We start from the raw sequence: 11,268 nt of genomic DNA, 5'->3' as shown, positions 1-11,268 counted from the left end.
CAAGCCACAGTGAGATGCCCTTAAAAAAGGGGTGTTACATTTGTAGCGAATGAAGGGGGAAGAGCTCTGATTGAAGCTTGAAAAAGTATCAAATCGGCAAAAGGGGCCCACTTGCAATCCCCAAAACAAATCGGGTGGGTGTTGGACTTCCAATGAAGGCCTTGGATACTTTGCAATCTAAGGAGGGAGGGGGGTCTGGGCATTGAACTAGCAACCCGGCAGCGTAAGTGTCATTTGGGCCTCTAAGGTCTTAAGGTCCAGACCTCTTGGAAGGACTTTGTGATATCACACAAGGGAACATTTCATTCTTAGGATGTTTAAAAAAAATAGTACATTTCCATACTCTATATCCCGCCAACTCAACTCTGGACCTGGAAGCCAGTTTTACTGTATTTTTTCATTGTTCCCTTCTAATCAGGGACTGATTTAGACCTGGGACACCAGGTGTGCACAATTAATTATCAGGTAGAACAGAAAAGCATCAGGCTCCAGATCTCGTGGGGTAAGAGTTGATGACCCCTGCTCTATACTATTTCAAAACATTTCTGACACACATAAAGGACTCTGGCAAGACTAGCCCTTGGTGGGCTGAAAGAGATCCGAATAAATAAGCATAGTCCAATGTCTCCCCCCAAGCATAAACAAATAGGGTAATATCACGTAGAGTATAATACAGAACTGATGAATTACTGGCTGCTTATGAATTAAAATATGATTGTGTAACTAATAACCCACTGGTCAAAAACTGGCTGAATGAATGTTGTTTCCACGTCATTTCGACCCCAAACATCTATGCAATGATGTTGAATCGATGTGGAAAACTGCTTGGATTTATTTTTTTCCCACCCAACTTTGAACCTAAATCCAATGACATGGTGAATTGTTTTTGTTGATTTGACGTTGACAACTCAACCAATTGTAAATCAAAACTAGATTTTAAAATTGTTTGTGCCTAGTGGGAGTGTTCATTATCAATTGAACCAGGGGAGAAGGTTAATCTACCAGCTGTATCTCGGTAGCAATTAGCCTGCGAATGAGGTTGTTACTAATATAAATCCAACACGTGAGAAAGGACAGTGTTTATCCCGTTTTCCTCCCTTTCTTAATCCACAAACCCTTGAAGTAAGCCTCATTTCTTTAAAATGAGCAACGTTGAGTTATCCCTCTCCTTAAAAAAAAAATAAGTTAAGGAATGTTTTAAGTGACCCTTACTGTCAGGGTCCCTTAGTTCCTGTGCCGTTGGTTAGAAGTCAGTTTTAAGGATGAGGAAGAAGAAGCTGGCTAGTTTTTGAAATGCTTTTTTATTTTTTAAGTTATTCCTCGAAATAAAAAGAAAATGGGAGAATGTCACATTTAAAACCTAGCTTTTTCTCGACCACTTGAGGGCAGAGGATTTAAGTTCATTTGTTAATTTTTTCACAAAGTTTTGAAGACTAATAATACGAATGTCAGAATCTAACTTTACTGAAAACTTTAAAGACATGCTGAATAGAATATTTTTTTAAACAGAATGTGTTCAAATATACTTGCAGTTCACTCAAATCAACACTACGTCTCATGCGACAAATACAAAGAGATTTTGGTTGAACCATACTCTACTAAACAAAATTGTAACTTTCAAGTAAGTGTACAAAAGTGCTGAAACAAATATTTAATATAGAGTTGTCCCAAACCCCTAACCTGAAATTACCTAATTAAAGCAGTTCCCACAGTGGAAAAACAAGAATATGTAGGTTTATTAAAGTTCATCTGACATTTTGGTTATGAAGAGAACATTACATGGTTAATGAGTGCAATAGTGGGTTGACAATGTAGTTGTAATACTCCTGCTAGCAATACTAAAGTAATGCTGTAAAATAACCCTACTGTAATTGACCATGAAACCACATTTTAAAGCATTTTGTTAAGTCAATGATCTACTCATGTCCGTGATCTGCAAATCACCTTGTAAATAACTACTCATTATGATTTGTAGATCAGTCAACGATCAGCGGCAGCTCTCTGCACAGATGAAACCAATCATGGTTTCAATTGACTAATAATTAACTTACAATTGGTGATATGTGTTTTTTCATACCAAGCTAAATGACGTTAGATAATTTAGCTTGCTAAGAATTTTTTTTCATTTTTCTTATCAATTTTTTAACTTGGTAAGAAAAAACATCTATTTGAAAATATATTTTTCTTATCAATCCCTCAATATTCTAAGATATTTAGGCTCGCTTAGATTTCACCTTTTGCATGTCACTCGGCTACTGAAACAGTACACTTACTTTCTCATTCAGCGGTTTAATGAGACGTGCAATATTGCACACTTTCTACAAGGAAGTGCACACTTACACTTCCTTGTATCCTCGACCATTGTTTGAAACCTACAGTATTGTACTTTCAAGTACACTTCCTTAAAATCTTAGCCACTGAATGAAAGCTACAGTAGTGCACACCACTTACTTGACTCTGAACCATAAAATGAGAGCAACAGTTTTGCACACTTTCCACACCCTTGCACCCACTGTCATTATTTAAGAAATATAGCCAAGTATTACATAAACGTAATAATACAGTCAGCAAGCGCAGGGCTCTCCAGAGGGTGGTGCGGTCAGATGTCCTGGAGGGCACACTGCCTGCCCTACAGGACATCTACAGCACCCGGTGTCACAGGAAGGCCAAGAAGATCAGAGGACCTCAGCCACCTGAGCCACGGCCTGTTCACCCGCCTAGAAGGCAGAGACGGTAGAGGTGCATCAAAACCGAGAGACTGATAAATCAGCTTCTATCTCCAGGCCTTCAGACTGTTAAACAGTCACCGGGCCTCCGCCCAGTATCCCGCTCTGAACTTTAGTCACTGTTACTAGCAGGCTACCACCTGGTACTCTACCCTGCACCTTAGTCATTGAACACTGGTTGCTATAATAATGTTACATCCTGTTTGACACACTTCATATGTACAGTATGTACTGTATTCAAGTCTAGGCTTATCCAATTGAACTACTGCTGTGCACACCTTTTCTATTCTTATAGTGTCCATACACACCATCAAATGCATACAGTATATATTCATATTCCAAACTCTGACATTTCTTTCTTTACATTTTGGGGATTTGTTTGTATTGCTAGGTATTACTGCACTGTTGGAGCTAGAAACATAAGCATTTCCCTGAACCTGTGATAACATCTGGAAAATGAGAACGCGACCAATATATTTGATTTGGCTGAAGTAAAATTGTCAGTACACTTCTAAGCATAATGGCATGGACAAAGTTACTGCACTCGGTTGGTGGTGCCCAGGGCGATGCGGAGCCTCTGGTGGAAGGCGGGCACCCTCTCCCTCTGCAGGGGCCAGTTGAGGAGGCATTGTGGACGAAGCATGCCCCTGCGCAGGAGCAGACGGCGGGACAACCTGTAGTCCTGCACGTCCTCCAGGAAGACCAGCACCACCGAGTCCCGGCTGTCCTCGATCACCTGGTGCAGGGCTTGGTGGGCCATGAACCTGGGGGGGGGAGGGGAGAGAATGGTGGGAGGGGAGGAGAGTGAAAGGAAATGGGAGGATGTGGTTTCCAGGGAGAGGAAAGGGGAGAAACGCAGAGAGACAGAAGAGGGCATTTGTCAGAGCGGGCAAATATTACATTTACATTACATTTAAGTCATTTAGCAGACGCTCTTATCCAGAGCGACTTACAAATTGGTGCATTCACCTTATGACATCCAGTGGAACAGCCACTTTACAATAGTGCATCTAAATATTTTAAGGGGGGTGAGAAGGATTAATTTATCCTATCCTAGGTATTCCTTAAAGAGGTGGGGTTTCAGGTGTCTCCGGAAGGTGGTGATTGACTCCGCTGTCCTGGCGTCGTGAGGGAGTTTGTTCCACCATTGGGGAGCCAGAGCAGCGAACAGTTTTGACTGGGCTGAGCGGGAACTGTACTTCCTCAGTGGTAGGGAGGCGAGCAGGCCAGAGGTGGATGAACGCAGTGCCCTTATTTGGGTGTAGGGCCTGATCAGAGCCTGGAGGTACTGAGGTGCTGTTCCCCTCACAGCTCCGTAGGCAAGCACCATGGTCTTGTAGCGGATGCGAGCTTCAATTGGAAGCCAGTGGAGAGAGCGGAGGAGCGGGGTGACGTGAGAGAACTTGGGAAGGTTGAACACTAGACGGGCTGCGGCGTTCTGGATGAGTTGTAGGGGTTTAATGGCACAGGCAAGGAGCCCAGCCAACAGCGAGTTGCAGTAATCCAGACGGGAGATGACAAGTGCCTAGATTAGGACCTGCGCCGCTTCCTGTGTGAGGCAGGGTCGTACTCTGCGGATGTTGTAGAGCATGAACCTACAGGAACGGGCCACCGCCTTGATGTTAGTTGAGAACGGCAGGGTGTTGTCCAGGATCACGCCAAGGTTCTTAGCGCTCTGGGAGGAGGACACAATGGAGTTGTCAACCGTGATGGCGAGATCATGGAACGGGCAGTCCTTCCCCGGGAGGAAGAGCAGCTCCGTCTTGCCGAAGTTCAGCTTGAGGTGGTGATCCGTCATCCACACTGATATGTCTGCCAGACATGCAGAGATGCGATTCGCCACCTGGTCATCAGAAGGGGGAAAGGAGAAGATTAATTGTGTGTCGTCTGCATAGCAATGATAGGAGAGACCATGTGAGGTTATGACAGAGCCAAGTGACTTGGTGTATAGCGAGAATAGGAGAGGGCCTAGAACAGAGCCCTGGGGGACATGAGTGGTGAGAGCGCGTGGTGAGGAGACAGATTCTCGCCACGCCACCTGGTAGGAGCGACCTGTCAGGTAGGATGCAATCCAAGCGTGGGCCGCGCCGGAGATGCCCAACTCGGAGAGGGTGGAGAGGAGGATCTGATGGTTCACAGTATCGAAGGCAGCTGATAGGTCTAGAAGGATGAGAGCAGAGGAGAGAGAGTTAGCTTTAGTGGTGCGGAGCGCCTCCGTGATACAGAGAAGAGCAGTCTCAGTTGAATGACTAGTCTTGAAACCTGACTGATTTGGATCAAGAAGGTCATTCTGAGAGAGATAGCGGGAGAGCTGACCAAGGACGGCACGTTCAAGAGTTTTGGAGAGAAAAGAAAGAAGGGATACTGGTCTGTAGTTGTTGACATCGGAGGGATCGAGTGTAGGTTTTTTCAGAAGGGGTTTTCAGAAGGGGTGCAACTCTCGCTCTCTTGAAGACGGAAGGGACGTAGCCAGCGGTCAGGGATAAGTTGATGAGCGAGGTGAGGTAAGGGAGAAGGTCTCCGGAAATGGTCTGGAGAAGAGAGGAGGGGATAGGGTCGAGCGGGCAGGTTGTTGGGCGGCCGACCGCCACAAGACGCGAGAGGCTCAAAGTACCGAAGCATAACAGGAATTACATTTCAGATCTCAATCATATACATGTAACACTTATCCAGAGGGACTTGCAATCAAATCAATCAAAAGGGTGAAACATGAAGTGCTAGAATAAAATACAATCAAATCAATCAAAAGGGTGAAACATGAAGTGCTAGAATAAAATACAATCAAATCAATCAAAAGGGTGAAACATGAAGTGCTAGAATAAAATACAATCAAATAAAAACATTTAAATGAAAAAAATCAATGAATGGCAACATTTAACACTGGTTTATACTGTACTGTTAGAGCAGCTTTCAAGAACACAGATTAAGCCAATAACCTCAACACTTCAAGGGTTTAGACAGAAACACCTGCCTTGGATCAGTGCTGTGGTGATACTTTAAATATACATTCTTCACTTAGACATTCTTTGAGCATTATGGTCCATAGCCCCCAAAAAAAGGTCATGAGTACAGAATAATTGCATTTTACATTTATGTAATTTAGCAGACGCTCAGATCCACAGCGACTTGAGTTGTGGGTGTACCTACATAGTTGACACATTAATAGAATCTTTCGAATCATTATTGAACTGATTGGGGGGGGGCTTCAATGAAGAAATGGTTATCCAGACGCTAAGATAATTTTCTGTGTAAAATGTGTTTTTTCTGCTTGTTTGGGTTTCATATCTCCTTCCAGAATTGCCCAAACTCACTTACCCACTTCACACAGTCTCCACTTCCCCTGTTTGAGTAAAACGTGTTCAGTTCAATTTTAAAACAGAAAAATCATAGTATTATTACTATAATAACACATTAAAACGTCAACATGATTTACTTTCATTTCCTGAAATAAATATCCCTGCAGATTTTCCAACCACTGTCCTTATCAATGTTCTCTTTTCCATGAGCAGTGACCACAAATGCTCTACCAACGTTTATGTGACATGAATGTTCTAAAAAAATATATCAATGTTCATTCTACTTACTGTCGACACATGGGGTCTTCGAGAAGAGTTTCGGTGACCACAAATAGTATTTTCCTGGACCTTCTCATATTCTCCACAATGGACTCCAGTCGCGAATCACCTGGCACTGCATCTCGATCCTGCAGATAAAATGTATACCCCTGTTCGTCCTCTAGAGGGAGCAAGCTTCGTTCCACCCAGGTTTTATCCTTTGCAGCATGAATGACGTACGCGTCGTAGTTGAACTTTCTCCCCTCCCCGGAACTGGCATCGCTCAATCCGAGCGTACGGTTGATCAGAACGTTCCAGTAGAACTGAATCCTCCAACCCTGGAAGCGCACTAGGAGTGAGGTCACCATTAAAGTCAGGACCGCAGTGCTGGTGAGCACGTAGAGCGCCTGGAATGGTGTCATGTCCAGGCAGGAGAGCCTGTCAAACTCCATGATCGAGCGGTTGTAGTAGGCTTGCGGTGTGTTGCACACATACTCATCCATGAGGCCCGGCACACTGGCGTTTGTTCCGTTCAGCCACGCCACAAACCACAGGATGCTCTCGCAGGTGCAGTCGAACGGGTTCTTCTCCATGACCAGCTGGCTGAGGTTGGCCAAAGCCGGCCTAAACACTTCCTTCCTCACCGACGTGATTAGGTTCTTCTGGAGCCGAAGCACCCGGAGCGACCCCAAGTCATTGAAGACTGAGTCCCTGAGTTGGTTCAGGATGTTCCCACTGAGGCTGAGCTCTTGAAGTTTGGTTAATCCATGAAGGGCCTCATTGGGGATCTCATCCAGACCGTTGAAGTCCATCTCCAGGGCAACAAGGCTGCGGAGCCCCCTAAGAAACAGCACCGGCCCACCCGGGTTAGCACTCTTCCACAGCCGGGCCAAGTTGTTGTGCTGAAGCTTCAGCACCTTCAGATTCTCTAGTCCATCAAGAAGATCCATTTTTATGTTGGCAATGTTGTTGTTGCTGAGGTCCAGGATGGTGAGGTTGGACAGAGGCTTGAACGGAGAGGTATTCATAAGCATGGTGCTGGTCAGAGCTCTCCCCAGCATCAGAGTCCTGAGAGCGGGCACATGGACGAACGACATAGGGCTGAGGATGAGCTTCTGGTTGCCGTTAGAGAGGTAGATCTCCTGTAGCTGGCCCAAACCCTGGAACTCTTTCCCCGTCAGGGTCTGGGAGATGGAGTTGTTGCCCAGCAGAAGGGTGGTGAGATTGCCCAGGCTGGAGAAGGCTCCAGGGTCTAGACGGGAGATTGCTGTGCTTGTAAGCTTTAGCATAAGAAGTGGTGAACCTGCGAGGGACACAAAGGTCTGGTTGGTGATGATTTTGAGCGACATGCAGCTGGTCCCACTCAGGTGGAGTTGGCGGAGACTCATCAAACCCGCAAAGGTGAGCACCGAGATGTTTCGAAAGGCAGTTTTCTCCATGCTCAGGCTCTCCAGGGCCCCTAGTGGCTGGAAGGAGAAGTCGTCGATAATAGGGTAAGAAGAAGTGTGACTCTTCACCAGCGCCATATTCAGGTTGAGCCGTGTCAGATTCCCCAGCCCGTTGAAAGTGTTCTTAGTCAGGCGCTTGAGGTTGTTCTGCTCCAGAGAAAGAACTTCCAGCATGGACAGCCACTGGAAAGAACCATCCCCGATCTTAGCTATGCTGTTGTGGGATAGATCCAAAGTAGTGAGGTGGGTCTTCCCCAGGCCTTTGAAGGTGGTGTTGTCTAGTGTAACTAGCTGTGTCTTCTGGAGGGAGAGGCTGCGGATCGCTGTCCCAGAAAGCTCTGTGCAGAGTTTAGACGTGAGTGAAGGTCCAAGTTTGCTCCCAGTCATGACTAACTCATATATGCTTGCAATGGGCTTCAAGCAATCAGGCTCAAACTGCAAGGGGGAGAAGAAAAAAAAACACTGATTAGTTGCTGCACAAGATGCTGCCATAGACTGTAGATACGTTGTGAAAAGACCTTGAACCTACTACTTCCTACTTATTTATAGCATCCCATTGGGCGCAAACTGGTTCAATCAATGTTGTTTCCATGTAATTTCAACTAAATTACGTTGAACCAACGTGAAATAAATGTTGATTTGTGGCAAGTGAGCTGTCGAGTCTGTGGCAAGCGAGCTGTCGAATCTGTGGCAAGTCTGTGACAAGTCTGTGACAAGCGAGCTGTCGAGTCTGTGGCAAGCGAGCTGTCGAGTCTGTGGCAAGTCTGTGGCAAGTCTGTGACAAGTCTGTGACAAGCGAGCTGTCGAGTCTGTGGCAAGCGAGCTGTCGAGTCTGTGGCAAGTCTGTGACAAGTCTGTGACAAGCGAGCTGTCAAGTCTGTGGCAAGTCTGTGACAAGTCTGTGGCAAGCGAGCTGTCGAGTCTGTGGCAAGCGAGCTGTCGAGTCTGTGGCAAGTCTGTGACAAGTCTGTGACAAGTCTGTGACAAGCGAGCTGTCGAGTCTGTGGCAAGCGAGCTGTCGAGTCTGTGGCAAGTCTGTGACAAGCGAGCTGTCGAGTCTGTGGCAAGTCTGTGACAAGTCTGTGGCAAGTCTGTGACAAGCGAGCTGTCGAATCTGTGGCAAGTCTGTGGCAAGCGAGCTGTCGCATTATTGCAATCTTTCATGTGCGGCGTCATTGTATTTTTTTCACCATCATTGTATTTGTCTGGACCCTGCCTTGCTCTGTTCCTCTTTTGCCTAATTTGGCATCAATTCGTTTAATATGAAAATGTTGGTTCAAAATTCCCTAGATGTTAATTTGGTGGCTTTGCACTACGCCTAGAAAATAAGAGAGGAAACACTGAAGGGATCTTGACAACATAAACAAAAGGTGTGATTGCTTGAGCATGGTGCTTATTCCTAGTGTCAGCAGCTGAAAGCAATTAACAGCCTTTTATTTCCCATTTCACAGGATCTTTTTTACCTTTGCTAGAGTTGTTAGATTCGACAGGTGGAGGACTCGTAGGGATGAGGAATTGCTGAGAAAATAGAAGTCATCCTTTTTGAAGGTTGATATGCTGTTGCTAGACAAGATGAGAGTCACCAGGCTTGGAAGCTGAAGGTGGGTGCCCAAGCTGGCTGTCTTCAGGTCATTTTTGGACACGTCCAGCAGTGTCAGACTCTGGTGAAAAATGGAAAGACATTCTAAGAGGGTTTGAGAGAAAATGTAACGGAGGCAACTGCAATCAAATCATAATTTTCTTTTTTGGTTTAGGCTTGAAAGAGAATAACTCAAATTCAATTCATTGGACGGTAAATGAAAGAAACTAAATAAAATGGTCCCAAAATATTGTCCTGAAGAGTCAAGAGCATCCCCCGCTCTCTCATCTGTATCATCATCTAGTACTGTATATCATCATTATCAACACATCCACAACCCCTTGCCATCCTTGTCTTCACCAGGACACCGGGCAGATCCCTACCTGTAAGGCAGCAAAGGGCTCTCCATGTAGCTTCAACCTGTTGCCAGCCAGGTTAAGCTCTGTCAGATTGGTGCAGTTTCTCAGGTCTTTCTCCGTCAGCCGATGTACCTCGTTGTGCTGTACGGTCAGTGTCCTCAGCAGGCCCAGGGTCTGACACAGGCTGTCCTCCAGCTTGGTGAGGCTGTTGAAGCCCACGTCCAGGTGCACAAGCCCAGGGTAAGTGGCCAGCGATGCTGGGGGTAGCTCCACCAGCCTGTTGTGGGAGACATTCAGGCCGGTGATATTCCAGGGCAGGTTGGGAGGGATCTCCTTGAGGCGGAGGTGGCTGCAGTCCGCCCAGCCGTTTCGCACCTGGCATTCGGATTTCTGACGCTTTTGAGAGGCGTGGCATAGGGTAGGGCCAGTGATGATGTCACCCAGATTGACAGCCAATAGAATGAGGATTATATCTGGCCAATTCATGGCTTCAGATGGTTTTAACAGCGTTTCATAAAAACTGCAAAAGAAATGGATAGGTATGTAGTAAGTATATAGTAAGTATATAGTAAGCATATAGTAAGCAGAGCTATATAAAGAGTTACATTATTTGTCAATTAATATTTGTGAACAGGTTTGGCAACGTATTTTTATATGGTGATTTATCATGAGTCATCAGCGAGAGAGAGAGAGAACAAACATAGCTTCTCCCATATAGTATACAGTTGCACTATCAGAACCATTGTGTCATCTTGCACACAAGATAAGCACAATCTACATTTTGATCAATTGAAACAGTTAAACTGACAACTGATGCAAAACTCTGTAGAGCAAAATAAGCTACACATTGGCTACAGAAACCTTTTTCGATTCTAACATTTGAAAGAAGAAAACTGAACATACCAGATGTCGTTTATTGAGACGGAGAGTGTTGCTCGTCAGTCATTTTGAACGTAAAAGTTGCAGAGTTATATACACGGTAAAACACGAGGAAGCATAGAAGGCTTTGAGACATGAACAGCTGCGGTGTGGGTGGCTGCAGAGTGTTGTGGAAGTGAAATGACACGGATCCGCATATCTGTAGCAGTGCGTCAGACTACGTGCTGGCCCACAGACAATTTTCAATTTCTTCAAAAACGAAACTGGCAAGGAGTCAAAGTTTGTGGGTACATTTGGATCTTTGGCGGCCACTTTCGGTGTTGGCGGGATGGCATTGGAAAGATGACCCAAACAACTGTGCAAACCTTTTAAAGGCATCACCTTTGAAAGTTTCTGGTTCATTTCCGGGTCTGTGTAGGTTATGTTAATGTGCTTTAATAGACATGCAGTTATCAGTCATAGAAAATATGAATTATGTTTAGAAGATAGTTTTCCATAAATGTGTATTGTTTTTGCTCACTGTTAGGACACTTGAAGGACACTTTAAGCCTATAGTGAAACATGTGCTTCGCTTTCATTGCCCATCCAATTACACAATAGTCTTGTGTAATTGAACTGTCTGGGGGCCACTTTCACAGACTTCCCCCCACTAGCCTAGCTTTTTGCCTTTTGATTAAAAAAATATATATACAGTGGGGAGAACAAGTATTTGATACACTGCCG

The 11,268-nt window shown here is 45.2% G+C and overlaps 1 protein-coding gene across 1 annotated transcript; it reads right to left on the bottom strand.

Annotated features, from left to right (window-relative positions):
* Window positions 1-1,282: 1,282 nt before the first annotated feature.
* Window positions 1,283-10,771, bottom strand: tlr3 (toll-like receptor 3). Its single transcript, XM_046325782.1, has 5 exons — window positions 10,570-10,771; window positions 9,691-10,186; window positions 9,192-9,389; window positions 6,311-8,163; window positions 1,283-3,490 (listed from the first exon to the last, which is right to left on the bottom strand). Exons 2-5 carry the CDS (start codon window positions 10,150-10,152, stop codon window positions 3,262-3,264), a joined length of 2,742 nt encoding a protein of 913 aa, XP_046181738.1. The 5' UTR covers window positions 10,153-10,186; window positions 10,570-10,771; the 3' UTR covers window positions 1,283-3,261.
* Between the last annotated feature and the right edge of the window lie 497 nt (window positions 10,772-11,268).

This window comes from Oncorhynchus gorbuscha, linkage group LG24 (genome assembly GCF_021184085.1).
Source record: "Oncorhynchus gorbuscha isolate QuinsamMale2020 ecotype Even-year linkage group LG24, OgorEven_v1.0, whole genome shotgun sequence".
NCBI lineage: Eukaryota > Metazoa > Chordata > Actinopteri > Salmoniformes > Salmonidae > Oncorhynchus > Oncorhynchus gorbuscha.
Note: the sequence above shows the minus strand (reverse complement) of the source record. Positions and strands in the feature narration are given on the sequence as shown.

What these genes read in the sequence shown, in the direction of transcription:
- tlr3 (XM_046325782.1), bottom strand. Translation starts at nt 10,152, where the DNA reads ATGAATTGGCCAGATATAATCCTCATTCTATTGGCTGTCAATCTGGGT. An exon ending in AGCCCTTTGCTGCCTTACAG is followed by an intron (nt 9,390 to 9,690) that starts GTAGGGATCTGC and finishes ATTTTTCACCAG; the next exon opens with AGTCTGACACTGCTGGACGT. An exon ending in GAAGACCCCATGTGTCGACA is followed by an intron (nt 3,491 to 6,310) that starts GTAAGTAGAATG and finishes TCCCCCCCCCAG; the next exon opens with GTTCATGGCCCACCAAGCCC.